General features: G+C 39.2%; 1 protein-coding gene across 1 annotated transcript; it reads left to right on the top strand.

The window, feature by feature from the left end:
- CNDP1 (carnosine dipeptidase 1) lies at window positions 1–15,277 on the top strand. The gene is made up of 12 exons (XM_071448953.1): window positions 1–93; window positions 3,675–3,793; window positions 4,606–4,749; window positions 6,016–6,178; window positions 7,122–7,210; window positions 9,181–9,381; window positions 10,758–10,842; window positions 11,730–11,890; window positions 13,229–13,393; window positions 13,568–13,709; window positions 14,115–14,262; window positions 15,101–15,277. The coding sequence occupies exons 2-12, from the start codon at window positions 3,716–3,718 to the stop codon at window positions 15,204–15,206; spliced, it is 1,482 nt and encodes a 493-aa protein (XP_071305054.1). The 5' UTR covers window positions 1–93; window positions 3,675–3,715; the 3' UTR covers window positions 15,207–15,277.
- The last annotated feature ends 1,815 nt before the right edge of the window (window positions 15,278–17,092 follow it).

The raw sequence follows: 17,092 nt of genomic DNA, 5'->3' as shown, positions 1-17,092 counted from the left end.
CACGTAACTGAGACAAAAAGAGAAAGATACCAGCACCACAGCACACATCCTCTGTAAAAGCAAGCAGCCCTTTTGTGCTTCTGACTTTAGCAGGTATGTATTTATTCAAGTCATGTATTTATTCAAGTCACCAAAAGGTGACTCATTTATATATATATATATATATATATATATAATTTTTTAAGAGTGAAAAATGCATAGAATACAGCAATATCAAAGATTTGTCTAGAGGGAGGGGAAATCACATGTGATGGAGACACTGATATTTAAATCCATTGCATGAGCTTGGTGCCTCTAGCAGACATGTTCTGACCTCTGCTATGATCTTCCTTGGTCAAGCATGGCATAACCAAAAGATCTATTTTTTTTACATAAGTAAACCTGAGAAGCCTGTCTAGTTTTCTACAGTTAGGTTAAATGAGGGTGCATTCAGTGGCCTCTGTTGTAAATGTTTTCCAAATTGAGGTTTGGAAATTACAAGGTAGAAAAATGAGTGAAATAGGTGTGAAACTGAGGCATCCAGCCAGCTTCGTGGTAAAGGAAGATAAGAGCCCTGATGTCTCTCTAGATGAGCAACTGATTGAAATCCTGGGATCTCTTGACCAGCAAAACCAGGTCTCATCCCACCTTCAGATGAATTCTCTCTGTACCATTCCTATGTCTTTTTTCTGGACGTGCAGTGCCTTGCACTTTCCCAGAGCCCCTCACAAATGTACCCATTATAGTCCCATCCTCTTCTTCAGCTCATGTGGTGCCCAGCTCCCAGGTGGAATACACTTTATCAGCCAAAAGCACCAGCCTGAAGGTAAACTTCGCTCCCCTGGCACACACTGCTGGCTGAAGTGAGACTGAGCAACATGGCACAAGCAGAGCTATTGCCCAGTCCCCCAGAAGTGCACAGTGACAAAAACAGAATAAAATAACATAAATGGTCTCTGTGCTCAGCTTTTACCTAATGCTGATCATCTTCAAGGACCTTGAGCCCCTTTTGAACATGACCTGCAATGTCTTGCCTCAGATGCCCTCCTGTATCTACCCAGGTACCACCCCAGCAAGAGCCAGTGTCTTGTCTGTGCCAGGAAACTCAGGGTCCAGTTTGCTAGGGTCCTGTTACCATCACCCCAGTCTGGGGCTCATGGTCTTCTCTCCTCTGCCCTGTGCAGCCTGGGAAGTCCCCCTGACCATGCCTGTGGGCCACACTCTGCCTTCCTATTGCCCCCTGAAAAATGGGCTTCAGTTGGCAAATATTTGCAGCCACTTGCACAGTCCAAGGCTGGAAGAAATATCCAGACTGGGGGTTTTAAGTTTAGGGTGCTTATTGCAGGATTCCTGTTCTTAAGCCTTACCTGAAGAAGCTCAATCCAAAGGTAACTGTAACCTAAATTATCAAAGCCTCATTCTCTACCATGTCTTTGTTGCTAAATCCCAGAAGCTGCTTTATCTCATCTAAAGTGTCCAGATTTTTCCATGCTTGCTTCAAAAATTCCTGTAATCATCACTTTTGCTTTAGGACAAATTGCTGCTGCAGTGACTGGTGATGAAAATATTTGAAGGGTATTATTGATTAGATCCACCTCTTGGAGGCAGGGTTAACTGTTTTATGGAGAAAAAAATGTGAGAAGAAAATGCTACTTTGCCCATCACTTAAGGCTGGGGTTTAGTATTTTAAAAATATTTCTATATTGAAATAATATAGAAATATTATTATTTAAATATAGGAATATTTTTAAAATGCTAAACCCCAGCCTTAAGTGATGGGCAAGGTGATGGGCAATGGCTAAATTTCATCTCTCCATCCTAAAAACCATCTCCAAATTTGGATTTTCTTGGCTTGGTTAACAAGTCTTCTCCAAAACAGTGCTTTGCAGATTTACTCTCCCGCAAAATCAGCATTTGGTCTGTTTTAATACCAGCGTTTCCAGTGTGAAGAGATGTCAGGAACTGGACACTGGGAACTAAATTTACTGTCAGAGGCCTTCTCAAAGCTTCACTTCAGGAAGTGAAGCAAACCTTGCAACCTTGCTTCTGTGGGAAGCCTGGAAAATGGGGCCCATCCTTCATGCAGCCAGGCTCTCCAGCCTAAGTGAACAATGTTTCCCTCGTCTTGTTCATCATGCTTGAGTTTTTAGTCTTCCTTCTCTGTCAGAGAAACATAATTGAAATTATTAATATTACCATAGACCATATCACCTTAGCAATGGATCAAAGCTGAGGAGTTATGGATAGATCTGCATCTATGCCTTTTGTTATTAGTATGGAATATCTTCAGAAAAGCACTGGGTTTTGACCTTGGAGTCCATCCTATCACAGCCTGATACAGCAGCTGTTCTGAATTTAGCCCAACCAAGTATTTAGCCATCCAAGGATTATTCTGCTAAAACCAATTCAAGACACTACAGCAACAACTTCAAGCAAACATGAAAGGAAAACTGGAGGAATAAGAAAAACACACTTTAAAACCTTATCTTGTCAAAAGAAAAAAAGATGGCAGAGAGGTTTGCAGGTAGTAAATGAATTCTAGAGTTATCAAGTGTTTCAGTATTGTCACTGCTCTTAATCAACCACAAAAGCTATTTGTTTTCTAATACTCCTAGTGTCAGGCTTGTTTTCCCTTATTCATGTAAAATATTGGATGTGTGTCAGTGAATCCATTTTTCTGCCTTCTTCTGGCAGTCTGGGGGAAAATCAAGTCCTGGGTGCAACATCACCATCTGGGCAAGGGAGGGGATTGTTCTGCTCTGTTTTGCACCAAAGTAGCCTCACCTCGAGTGCTGGGGGCAGTTTTGAGTGCCATGATTTAAGAAAGATATTAAACCATTAGAGAGTGTCCAAAGGAGGGCTATGAAGATGGTGAAGGGCCTTGAGGGGAAGCTGTATGAGGAGCACCTGAGGTGACTTGGTCTGTTCAGCCTGGAGTAAAGGAGACTGAGTCGAGACCTCATTGCAGTCAGAACTTCCTTGTGTGGGGAAGAGGAGGGCCAGGCACTCATCTCTTCTCTGTAGTCACCAGCAACAGGACCCAAGGGAATGGCCTGAAGTTGAGCCAGGGGAGGTTTAGGCAGGATATCAAGAAAAGCTTCTTCACCTAGAGAGTGGCTGGGCACTGGCACAGGCTCCCCAGGGAAGTGGTCACAGCACGAAGACTGACAGAGTTTGAGGAGTGTTTGGACAATGCTCTCAGGCACATGGTGGGATCCTTGGAACTGTGTGTATAGGGACAGGTCCTGGACTCAAAGATCTGGGTAAATCCCTTCCATTTCAGGATATTATATGATTCTAGAAATGAAGAAAAAGAAAGATGAGTTCCCTGGGCTGTTGGTATCTGCAAGTCTTGCCCCAGGGTTGTCTTCCCAGAACATACAATTTGATGCTTCTGTACTGAAAAACTGATGCAACAAATGTTTCAGTAGAAAATGTTACCCTGAAGTTATTTATAAAACTGACACTAAAGATGTTCACTCTTTGGTAATTTTTTTAATTTTTCTTTCAGCATCTTGACCGTGAATCAATTGAAGTTTTTATGTGATAAAATGAGTATACTTTCTCCTGGCTTGAGGAGATTAAATGAGACTTAAATAATCTCAGCACTTTGTAAATGTCTCTGCTTTTTAGTGCTGAAAAGAAATGTATATTGCAGGATGTCTGCAATGTTGAATTTTATCCTTAACTTTCAGATAGCAACCATTTCAGCCCTGTGCTGCTCTCTAAGGCAGTAATGTCCCCCTCATCCTCTTCAGCATTGGAGATGGAGATCTTCCAGTACATTGATGCGCATCAAAGTGATTTCATCAAGGTAGGACCTATATTGCAGTGAAATAATGAGCACAGAGCTGGTGCTCCAGAGGCCTGGGCTCCTCTGGCAGGAGAAGAAGTGCCTGTCACAAAGGTAATGAGCAGGGTTCCAGGTCTGGCATCAGGAGGGCAATATGCACTTCACGCAGCAAGGCTGTAAGAGAGCAGGCTGCTGGGAACCTCTGGGCTGAAGGAGGGACTTGCATGGACTTCAGCAAGAGATGGTCATGGGCATCCTTTGAGTGTGTTCAGAGAGGCTCCACTAAGCCAAATGCACCTGCATGGGGCATGCAAGCCAGATAGGATGCTCACCCTGTCTGCTTCAGAACTGATTCTTGTAGGTTTGCTCTTTAGAAGGAGAGGAGTCTTGGTCCCATGCTGGCTTGTGCTTTCATTTTTGTCAACCCTCTGTGAAAAGACAGAAACATAATTAATCCAGTCAGTATCAGTTATGCATTGAGTCAATGAGCACTTCTGAATCCTCATGAGAGCCACCAAGGTAAGCTGTACATAATGCAATTTCTATAATGCAAACTAGTCAGCATCTATTCTACCTCCTCTTCCATTGGATTTTAGATCCAGGGTTGACAATGTGAATGCCTAAGTGTGAGCACCCTCTCTGTGTAGAAAATCAGGAATCTCAACCCTGGGGGGACATCTAAGGGACTCTTCTCTATGCTGAAACCATAGAGCGACTGTGATAATGTTGTGATGATACAGAAAGGAAATAATCTTCCAGAGTGAGATTTCTGATACAAGGGCTGAGGACAATAACATTCTGGATCACCTAATTGCACTTGTCTTCCTGTGCAGGATCTGAAGGAATGGGTGGCTGTGGAAAGTGATTCTATTCAACCACACCTGAGGAAAGAAGTAATGCATATGATGGCATTGGCAGCAGACAGACTTGCAACTCTGGGAGCCACTGTTAATTTAGTAAACTTGGGGTCACATCAGGTGCTTATCTGATTCTTGGCCTTAAAGCATCATATCTGCCCATGGGTCTACCTGTTGTATTCAGTGCTATGTATATGTATGTTATGACATAGTGTTGTTTTTTGAAAGCTAGATACAAATTTATCAATAGTCCTGTACCTACATGACACCTGTTGAAATCAGGTCTGAGAACTGAGAGCATACTGGGAACCACAGAGGCAATCCAAATGCAAGTTGATGTTCTGTGCATAGGAGGGAGTTTGATGCTTTTAATTGAAGTAAAAGGACTGAGATTTTACTGGGGTTAGTTTTTAAATTTTTGTCTGTAATGAAGCATCAGAACTAATGCTTCATTTGTCACTGAACTTACTTTATGAGGGAGGTTGCTTTTACAAAGAAAATGTTGTCAGACAGAACATGTAGGGGTGTTAGCTACCTAAACCATCATTTTTGGTTTTCAGAGCTTCTGACAAGTGACCCAAACTATTTTCTTTCATTGTTGGAAAGCAATAGGGAAGAATTCATCTCTGAGAAACCTTAGTCTTTAATTAACTTAGTTTACTGTAGCCATGGGCTTTTTCCTGCCCTGGGCTGTTTCATTCCTAATCTAACAGGAATTCAAAAGTTCAATAATCGTGATTCTCTTTTCTTTTCTCTGATGCTTTCGGTGAGGGTTCCGATTCTTAGCACAAGGAGCCTGAAGTACAGCAACACTTTAATATTTCAGTTTGTGTCATTTGATAGTTGCAGAGAATGCAATTGGGCCGTGCGGAGCTCTGTTCTGCACAGAGCCACATTAGAGGTTTAGCCTTAACCTGTTTTTAAGACAGTCTGACATAGCTGCTGCCTCCTGCCAGCAACACTTTTCTTCAGATTCTATGTTTGAACTTACAAGCCTCCTGCCCTCTGTCTGTGGTTAAATCAAACCTCAAATTAATTTGTGTGGCTTTTGACTATTTCAGTGTCCCAATAGACTCCATAGCACAAGGTTCCCTCTGTCTTCTCTGGTGCTGGGAAGTGAGAGCTTAGTGAGGAGGGCATTTATGACAATAAAATGTTTAAAGACTTCTACGAAGTCCAGCAGGAAATGAACAGTTGAGGAGAAAGATCTTAGTTTCTCTGAAAAGGTTAGAACTGGAGTCAGTCAGATTTGTGCACCTAATCAAATAAAAGTCAATTGAGTGTAGAAGTATTTTCAATACTGAGAATTCCAGTTGTTTTTGTACATTTCTAAGTTCTAGAAGATTTGGTTTTCCTTAGTTGCCTTTTTCTAACCTTCCTCCACAGCTGCCTGATGGCCAAGTCCTCCCACTGCCTCCTGTGCTTCTTGGAGAACTGGGGAAGGATCCACAAAACCCCACTGTATGTTTCTATGGTCATGTGGATGTGCAGCCTGCCAAGAAGGAAGATGGCTGGGACACTGACCCCTACACACTGACTGAAATCAATGGTGTGCATCTTCTCATAAGTTTTGTATCATTATTGGAACACGCAACTGAGGTTCTGTGTGGGAGAAGGGTTCCTGTCTGTTTAACCAAAGCATGAGGATTTCTGTGGAAATCTTTGGGACATGTCCAGCAGCTTTCAGCTTTGATGGTTGTTCTGTGACTAGTGAGATCCATCAGTGACTGGCTAATACTTGGTGTGGAAATATTAGCATTTGTGGTAGAAGATTGTGAGGACCCTTTAATGTAATTATCCTTCCAGCGCAGCCAGCTGACTGAAGGAACAAAAATAATGGATAGAGGGTCAACAGATAAGTAAGACCTCAGAAATCCTGATTCCCAGGCTATAACCACTGAGTTGCCCTTTCTCATTATCTGGAATCAATTCCCAATAGCCTTACTGGCATAAATTTTTTGCCTTATTCCAGTGTATATCCAGTGGGGACTGCTACAGAAGTTTATACACAGGCACAGATTTCAGTTTGTACAGTGATAAGTATATATGATGTGCAGTTGGAAAAGAAATTGAATACTTAGACTTGTAGCTTCATATTTCTGCCATGGCATTTATCTGTAGAGTTTTGCTGCTTGTTAGCTGGTCTGAATGATGTGTCCAGAAACTGCATATTGTGCAAACCCTCCAGGCATATCTGGTATGAACAAACAGTTCCTGAGAAGAAAATTGAAGCTCAAAAATTGGCATGTAGCAGAAACCACAACATAATGCATGTAAAAGGAAGGAAAGAGGAAAAACAAGTGTACTGTTCCTTTGGGAAGCGCCCAAACACTCATCACCTTATTTAAAATGAGTCAGTGAAATCCTGACACTTTTGGGACTTCTTCCCTCCATCACTAAAGCTTCTGTGGCAACTGGAATTTGCCAATTACATTGAAGTGATGAGGGAAAATTCAAAGATTGCTTAAAAACTTTCCTCTTTTCCTTTTAAGGAAACCTCTATGGCCGTGGAACAACAGACAATAAGGGACCAGTCCTAGCTTGGATAAATGCAGTGGAAACATTCAGAGCCTTGAAATTAGTAGGTATCAATGATGACTTTTTTATTTTTATCGCTAATTTTTACTGTTCAGTATCATTTGTTGTTATTTTTATTATATCTCTGAAGGGATGCATTTGCATTCCTGAGTAAGATGATACCTCTCTGTCCCAACAGACTACATACAATTTGAAATATTAACTATTTCTGATGCAACACTTAGGGCACTGGTCCCACTCCAGTAATAGTTTGTCTTTGAGCATTCCTGTTTTGAGCAGTCTGTCTGCAATGTAAATACACTCTTGCTGCCATTGCCCTGCAGAGGAAAACCCACGGGGAAGAATTCAATATGTATTACGTACATTCAATATGTATTACATACATTACACAGCTCTGATAATTGTTCTGTTCTCATGAGAGCTTTTAAAATGGTAAAATAACAGACATTACAGAATGCTGATGAAGACTTGTCTCTGCTGATACATTCTGCTGATCTTTGGTTTTGTCTGCCTACAAGATACCTTCAATTTATGTGTCTGTGTGAAGGGAATAAGCATCTAAAAATATTCATCCAGAATGGGCTGTTATGTCACCAACAGTCCAGATTTATCAAAGCAAATGCTTTGAGTGGGTGCATTCTCCAAATACGAATACAATCACTCAGAGTCTGACAGATTTCTGAAGTCAGACATTTGCCTAAATTACTACAATGACGAACATAGCCATCTTCAAACAATTTCATAATTTTGGAGTAGTCTTACCCCCAAGGTCAAGGTAAACCAAAAATATATTTTAGGCTTGTAACTGGGTTAACTATTTTCCTTTAAGCTGAATTTGAATGACATATTCTGTTAGTACAGTTTTCTGTCTCTTGTATGACATTATGGCACAAACTGAGCATTAAGTCTTGATTTTTTTAAAGTCCCCTTACAGCCTTCTGGAAAACATGTTTTCCTTGCATCTATAGTACTGAATTGACCTTGGTCTCAAACCCTTGAAAACGCACATTATCTGCCCAAAGACTAGTTGTAAGTGGATATGGTTGTGGATTTGACATCTTTCTAGTTTTTTCAAATCACTAATAGCTATATTGACATTTTAACAAACAAGCAAAAAAAAAAAAGATTTTTTTGTAATTTGAATCCTTTCTCTAGAAAACAACACAGACCATCAAACAATATTCATTAACAGTTTGTTTCTAAAATTTCTTTGGCCAGCTGATGATTTATCAGTGAACCCATCCATGACACAAGTTCGTTTAATTTTACATATTTGTTCTTGCCTTTAATCTGAGCAGCGAATCAAAAGAGAAAACATCTTAAAACCTCAAATGAGAAAACAAATTGCAACAGGAAACTAAGTTGAAATTTATGTCCCCTATGGGATGTGTCAGCATTTTCAACTCCCACTATTCCATAATAAAGGTTCTCCTAATTACTCTTGGAAATGCATCGTTATCAACCAGCAGGCTTCCAAATTTATGAGTGTTGAAAAGACAATTATAGTAGAGTAACTGACAATGTTTTTATTACCATATAAGTCTGGTGATAGACAACATTGGGAAAACCACAGCCAGTGGCTCCCACATGGGCAGTAACAGTGGAAATGTAAGGGGCAGGAAATTTTCTGTGAAAATGCAATTGCTATTAGACAGTTATAATTTCCAAAGCAATTAGAATATTGAACAGCTCTGACAGAAAGCCTGTTTAATGAGACATTCCAGCAAGTTTTCTGAAAACGCAAAGAAGGAAAAAAGACATCACTTATTGTCCTCTGAAAATGAATAGTAGATAAAAACATGAGGAAAAGAACAAGTTTTTCTGGGAGCCTATATGCGTCTGTCACTGGCTTTTCTAATGTAACAAGCTATATATCCTATGTACTCATCCAACATCTTTCTTATCCTAACACAATTTGCATAGCAAACCAGTCTGCTCCTAATTTTAAAGCTTTTTTTTAAAGAAAAAATAAAATGCTTGTTTCTTACCCAGACTTTTCTAATTTTTATGTAGGCTATGCCAGTGAACTTCAAGTTTGTAATTGAAGGCATGGAAGAAGCAGGATCCTTGGGGCTAGAGAAGCTACTTGAGGAAGAAAACCAGAGCTTCTTCTCTGATGTTGATTATATTGTAATTTCAGACAACCTGTGGCTCAGCAACAAGAAGCCTGCCCTTACCTATGGGAGTCGGGGCAATGCCTGCTTCTTTGTGGAGGTAAAGGACACAGGTTCACTCCAGCTGAGCCTCTGACAGACAGGGATGAGGTAGCTGTACTTACATCTGCATGCAGAGAAAGACTGAAGGAAAGCTTAATATTTACAAGTACAGAGCTTTCTTCTGCATCCCTTTTGGCTTCTGCAGATTCCCCTCCTCATTTCAGTTCCATTAGCCTTATTTACTTCCATTAACTTCTCTTCAATCATTTCTTCCCTTGATCCCTTTCCTATCCCATTACTCTCCTGCCACCCTGCCAGTCTCTTCTCATTTCTCTCTCTGTTCTCATGGACACCATCCCTACACCTGCCTCTCCAACTCTCTCCAAAACCATCATTTCTGCTGCCCTGCTCTTTTGCAGCAGATACTGCTCGGTATAATGAATCAGCCTAAAGGGACTCAGTTTGGTTGGATCTCTGGGTTTAAAAGCCACACAAAATTTTTGTAAGCACTGACAGGAGTAGATAAAAGTTCACTGTAGCCAACATGCTATATTTAGCAGGCAATGTGAGCTACTGTGAAATAAAGAGCAGAAATTTCTCATCTGGAAATGCTTCCTGATGAAGCATAAAAGGAATTCAGAGAGAAGATTAAAGAACTTGAGAACTAAAGAAAAATCTGCATTAACCTTTATGTCTGAAAAAGAATGAATTTTTTTTTAAACTGAAAGAGCCTTGGCAGCCTTGATTCAATTCTTCTAAGTCTTGGTTAAGAAAAATGATGCTATTAAAACATCAAAAATGATCTCTCCCTGCTAGTAGACAGTTAGCTGTAATGAGGTTTTGAGAAGAATAAACAAGTCCTTTGCAGGAAAATATTTTATGATAAACTCAAGTATGAAAATGTGTCTGGAAAAAGAGCACATTTAATAACTCAAATGCCTCTATTCTAACGACTTTTTATTCAAGAGACCTATAAATTTTTATTTGTTGCAATCTTGAATTAAGATTGGACATATATTCTTAGTATCAAACAAGATTATTTTTTGCCTTTTTTAAAGAAGATTTTGCATTAAATAAAAAGGGTAGACAACTTGAAGAATTTATTCTCCAATGTTAGAAACAGTAATAATATGCAAATGTTTAATGTATGATGTCTTTAATCTTACTAAAGCAAAAGAGGGACTGGAGGAGGACCCTTGCTGTCAAATGTGTGAGTGCTACAGACAGCTGAATTTCTCTCTCTTGGTGGTTGACAACGGAGCTCCATCTTCTCTGCCAAAGCAGATTGTTCCTGACATGATGTTTTCTATTTAATAATTCGAAAAAAACCCAACCATTTACTGTTCATTTGTGATCTTGTTCAAAAAAAATGGACCCAGCAGACAGAAGAATAAGGTAGTGAGTGTTCACATGTAACCAGTGGTTTTGGTGCAGGTTGAATGCGGCAGCAAGGACCTTCACTCTGGAACTTTTGGGGGCATCATTCACGAGCCGCTGCTGGACCTGATAGCGCTGCTGGGTAAGAACACACATCACTGCTCAGGGGCAGCTGGGGAGAGATGCCCATCATCACCCAGCGAAGGTCAGGGCCATGGTTAGTTGTTGTAAGGTAAGACTCATTGAAGAAAGATCCTTAGATGTGGTCACCAATTGTTGCGGTGCTGTTGTGAGGGTCTCCAGGTGAGGTGAGAGATGAGAATCTGACTCCAAGTTCTTAGAAGGCTGATTTATTATATTTTATTATGATATTATATTAAAAGAAAATGATATACTAAAACTATACTAAAGAAAGAGAAAGGAGATATTAGAAGGCTAGCAAAGAATGAATAATAAAAACTCATGACTGACCAGAGTCCTGACACAGCTGGACTGGGATTGGTCATTAAGTTAAAACAATTCACATGGAACCAATCAAAGATGCACTTGTTGGTAAGCATCCTCCAAACCACATTCCAAGCAATCAGATAATTACTGTTTACATTTAGTTTCTTAGGCTTCTCAGTTTCTCAGGAGAAAAATGTAAGGCCAGTAAGGCCAGGACTTCAGACATGTTAAGCTGATGTCAGTCACACATCAATTAAGAACATTTAAGCATTACAGGCAACTTTAATACATGCCCACATAGCAAAACCTGACTTTTTAATGCTGCTTTGTATCCCAGTAGGATGATGTTTTCATGTCAGAAGCTCGGCTGACACATCACACACTACACACAAACAGCAGCTCAATGATTTTCTTAATAAATATGCAAATATATCAAGTTTGGTGAAGCAACTTGACAGATGCAAACAGTTGTGAGGCTCACTCATTTGGTAAAGAGCTAGGTAGAAGGGAAAAGGTGTTATGACTGCTAAGGGGAAGAAATAGAGGCTCCCCTTGTACTGATATCTGTATCTTATTTTGTAGACAGCCTTGTGGATTCCACAGGTCATATTCAGATTCCTGGAATCTACGACAGTGTTGCTGCCCTGATGGAAGAGGAAAGGAAGTTGTATGAATCGATTGAATTTGATCTAGAGGAACATAGAAATAACTGTGGTGTGAAAAAATTCCTCTATGGCACCAAGGTAACATAATATCTCTGTGAATACTCAGCAGAAAGAATTTAAATCACCTATTTGTAGCATTTATATATAAAGCCAAACTGAAAGATATTTTCAGTCAATGGCAAGCTCAAAATAAAATAAAGGAGCACTGGGAAGTAAAAGATAAATAAAATCAGTCTGCTGAAAATGTAAAGCACTGTATCTGGGGAAAGTGACCTGAAATATGAACAATCAATTAAAAGTAATGATGCAAAACTAACAGTGCAAGTCTCCCTTCCTTGCTTACGCCTTCCCTCCCCCTAAGCCTAATCAGCCAAATAAAACATGAATTAAGATACCTACATTTAGGTTACATAGTAGGAAAGAAAAATTCAGCTCTGAAAAAATGGGAGGCAGCCTTAGGCAGGTATGTTTTGGATGGTTTTTATTTAATACAGATTTTGATGTCTGCCAAGCCTGCCACAAAAAGCATCCAAAGCTACAAGCTTCTCCTTACCAGCAATTAAAAATTATATCCTAAATAAAAAGCCAGCAGGTAAGGCCTGGCTCAGAAAGATTTCTCTGCATAAGAGTGGCAGCTGGGAGAAAGGAGTTGATTGATTTTTTTATAACCAACATAATTATTGTAGTGTAGGTTCTGCTAACAGGGATGCTTTTATAGCTTTCAAATTACCTAAAGCTAGACTGTAAGAATCAGTAATACAAAAGTATAATGTGACTACACTGAGTTTTGATGCTTTACCTGTATGAGGATGAATTGATGTTAATTTTAAGTATAGATAAAGGTCTAGTCTCATAAAACTGAAGGAAAGCAGCAGCACCCTGAAGTTCTGCATGAAGACCAGTTTATAATTTATACATTTCTCCTATTTTCCTTAAAATGATAATCATAATATTTTTTTTCCCTCTGCATCTTCTCCAGGAAAACTTAGTTACTGAAAATTATAATCTTTCCTATTGTGCTTTTTAGTGTTCATTGGTAGAATTTCTTCACTGGTATCATCTGGGTTGGATCTGGCTTTGTGGTTTTTCCAGTGACAAGTTCCAGGATAAACATGCAGTCAGATCAGAAGTTGTTCTGATATTACTTTTCACTATGAAAATTTGCTTTGAAGATTTTTAAAACAATGCTCTATTTTTCTCACATTTTAAGAAAAACTATTACCATCGAAATTGTTCTATGACTGAAAGTAGTAGTAATTTTTAAAAAGAAAAATACATGTGCATGGGTTTAAATAAAAAAAATCAAATATATTTAAAATACAGAGGTCTCCAAATACAAATTTTAGGATGGAAAAAGCTTGTTTACATAAATTGTGGCTTGTTAATATCCCTTCTATTTTGAATTTTTTTTTAAAGGAAGAAATACTTCTACACCTGTGGCGTTACCCCTCTCTCTCTATTCATGGGATTGAAGGAGCTTTCCATGAACCAGGCATTAAAACAGTCATTCCAGCAAAAGTAATTGGCAAATTCTCAATCCGTCAGGTCCCCAACATGGACCTTTCAGTTGTGAAAAAACAGGTAAGATACAAATCTTTTCTTTGGCCACTACTGTGTAAACTCAGCACCTTGCAAACCTAGACTTGTAGTACACTGAATGTTTTTAGCACTTATTTCTTTCCAAGAGAAGTAGAAATGTGGGTATAAGCTCGAGGGGCAAGATGAAAGCTTTTTTTAAAAGTATTTTCCCTACAGGTGGTGGACCACTTGGAGGGTGTCTTTTCCAAGAGGAACAGTCCAAACAAACTGAAAGTGTCCATGCCTTTGGGTGTAAAGCCCTGGCTTGCTGATTTTAATGATCTACTATATAAAGCAGCAAGAAGGGCAATAAAAACAGGTGTGTTCATTTTTTTTTTTTCCCAGTTCTTAGTGTGTCTGTAGGTGTGCAAGGGCATTGTGCTCAACAATAAGGCAAAGCAGATTTCCCAATTCAGTGCTGCAGCCTCTTACTCTTACAAATCTCATTGGTTTTGATAGAACAACTCATCAGCATCTTCCATACCTTGTTAAATTTTGATATGTTTTATAGGAGTAGCCAAAAGGCCTTGTTTACTTATTTTTGTATTGATAAGAAACCAGAGATTTATAGAGCAGAGCTGATTTGTGAGAACAACTGGCTTCACACTCAAACCCATTTCTACTCAGAAGCTCTTAGTATCAGCTCTTTCCTTAAATCTATGATAGCAGAGAGAACCACCTGGATTACACCTATTTATTAATTCATTTTTCCAATATATTTCAGTTTTTGGAGAAGGTCCCGATTTCATCCGTGATGGCTCAACAATTCCTGTTGCCAGAATGTTTCAGACTGTAACACAGAAAAGTGTGATGATGCTTCCGATTGGAGCGGCCGATGCTGGGGAGCATTCCCAAAATGAGAAAATAAGCAGGTTTATTTCATTTGTCAGTTTCTGCTACTAGAGAAGGGGGGGCAACTGAAGTCCCTTGGTACCCATGAACGAGCATGCCCAGATGAGAAGCTTTGCTGTGCATTGGGCAGCCCAAACCTACTATCTCCAGCACACTAGATGTTGTGCTAAGCAAGAAAGGAAAAATCCCAGTCTAAAGCATACCATTATACACTTTTCACTGGGTGTCTACTCAGTCTTTAAATTCATTGCATTGGCAATTTTCATTTCTCTAGCAATGAAGATGATGGTGTGGATGGGGACTCTTCCATCACAGCATCTGTTTTGAAGTGCACCAGTCACAGACACTCAGGGTTCTGTGAGGATTTTGGTGGTTTTCAGTATAAACAGCTATAAAGAGTTATTTATAGTCCAGGGACCACAACTAGCATAATTATACAAAAAAATAGCTTAAACCTGTCACTGGTGTTTATTGTTGGAGGCACCATGGTAAGCCACTATTCAGTGTGTTGCCTGAACACTTGTGCAGTCTCTGAGTCAATTCATGCTGAACTCTGGAGAGAGGAGAATCCTACAATAATTCTCAAATTACTTTTTGTCTCTCCTCATTAAAGCCTCAATGCTGCTGGCTACAGGTAATACCAATTTGGGTATGTAAACCTGGAAAATAGTTTTCTGAAGTAAATCCAGAGGAGTACCAGATTGAAGGATGTCCAGCACTTCTGTGCACTTGGTAATTTTCGGGGGTTACCAATATTGCAAATTCCTATGAAGACTCCGAAAACTTCACTGGACTACATTCCTAATTTTGCGAGGACAGCCTGACAAGACTTCATTGTGTTTCTTTCCTTCTTCACAGACACAACTATATTGAAGGAACCAAATTGTTTGCAGCTTTTTTCCTGGAGATATCAAAGCTACATCGGAACTTAAATGAAACTTCCCACACAGAGACTATCAACTGACAGACCATATCAAGAAAATCAGCAAAACACTTTCTTAAATTTTCTAATTTAAATAAAACATATAAATCACACATTCAGTGGCTGTGAATTGGTGGGGAAAATAATAAATGCTGTGCTATTTCCTGGCATTCTACTAAATGGCATGCATTTGTTATATGGTCCATCAAGTGCTCTTATCCCTAATGCTGTAAAATAGGGTTAGGGATAATTAATTCTTGCTGAATGGAACACGTGACATTTTAGTTTTAAACTTCAAGACAAAGGGAATATATACATGCATTTCATGAACATGACTTTATTTCTGTTTTGTAGTATCACTCTTCATGCTGCCTAGCTCACATTCCAGTTTCTGAATATGAGCAATACACACTGCAATTTCCTCCTAACTATATACAAAATTTTACTTACCTAATTCTTTGAAGAAAGATCTACTGTCAAACTAATCTCTTTCTTTGTCCTTCACTGAAGGTTTTAAATAGGAAGTGCAATGAAATGTTCTTGTTGAGTTTGGTGTGAAGATTTGCCTATTATTATCTATTTATGGGTATAATCACTGAGGTAAGTAGAACTACAACAATAAATAAACATTTCCCGGTCTGGATTCTGCCTTCCCTCTTATCCAAATCACCTCTAACTATGCTGTGAGTAGTTTTAAGAATCATTTAATGTTTTCTTTATGTGACTTTCTTTCCATACAATAGAAAGAAATTTTTGTAAACATCTGTTCTGGCCAAAGTCTGTCATCAGAAGAGTGTTTTCTCACCCAATAAGCAACTTTTAAAGCATCAGTTTACATTGATAATTAAGTTGAAAACAAATTATATATTTTGAAATAAAAACAAACTAGTTGAGAGCTCTGATTGCTGTTAAGGCAAAACATCCAGCACAAAGCTTATAATTCAAATCTAGATTTTTTTTAAACTTTAAAATGTGATTTTCACTCTAACATAATTCACACACAACCAAACCAATGGAACCAGTACTGTTATCCCTACTGTTTAAAAAAATTACATTAAGTAAATTGCATACAGTACTTGGGATGCTTTCTTTTTCTCCTGTTACCTCCCTGCAAAAATCTGCAAGAACAAAGATGTGGATACAGAGACAATAGAAGAAAATACAGGTATATTCTCAATAAACACCCATTTTCAGCCCTAGCTGAGACTGTGAGACAGTTCAGCTGCAAGAGCTGAGTAAGGATTCTGGCTCTGGCTGCTGATGGTGTTCAAGGGGAAAAGGAGGACTCAGCTCAGTGTCTTACTTCACTGCTGACTGCAGAATTGCAGGGTACTCCAGAATAAGGAACAAAAGCCTCAAAGACCAGAAGACTCTGCTTTGTGTATCATCAACCTGCAGAATAATTCTCTGTGGCTCTCAGTTCCCTTCACCTGAAGAAAGCATTTAGGAACCAGCATGGTAATGAATGTTGCAAGGGTGAGTACTCCAGTGTCTGCACAGGACTCAGGGCAGGTTGGCCCATGCTGAAAAGCTATCACACCATAGAGGTACATGAGGGAATTTTGCTGAAATATTTCAAGCCATGTAGTTGACATAAAACATTGCAATCTCTGGGATTGCGGTGGTTTTACAAGTTACAGAATCAGACTCACAGAATATGCCAAGTTAGGAGAGACCCACAAGGATCATCACGACAAAGTTTTAGTCCTGTACAGAACCATCCCCAAATTAGCTTAAAACATAATGGAAAGAAACATCTGTGCATAAATATGACCCTTTTGGCAGAAGAGCTGAAAAATTGGTGAGATGGAGGTGGCAGATTTCTTCACAAAAAAGGGATGGAGACTGTGTTTTAGGAATATGACTGCTCTGAAATACCACTATAATATATGCTGTCTATGTGTTCTTCCATTCTAACATTAGGAAGT

The sequence above is a fragment of the Agelaius tricolor genome, unplaced genomic scaffold (assembly GCF_023055355.1).
Source record: "Agelaius tricolor isolate 1412-34295 unplaced genomic scaffold, bAgeTri1.0.p SCAF_2, whole genome shotgun sequence".
Lineage (NCBI taxonomy): Eukaryota > Metazoa > Chordata > Aves > Passeriformes > Icteridae > Agelaius > Agelaius tricolor.
Note: the sequence above shows the minus strand (reverse complement) of the source record. Positions and strands in the feature narration are given on the sequence as shown.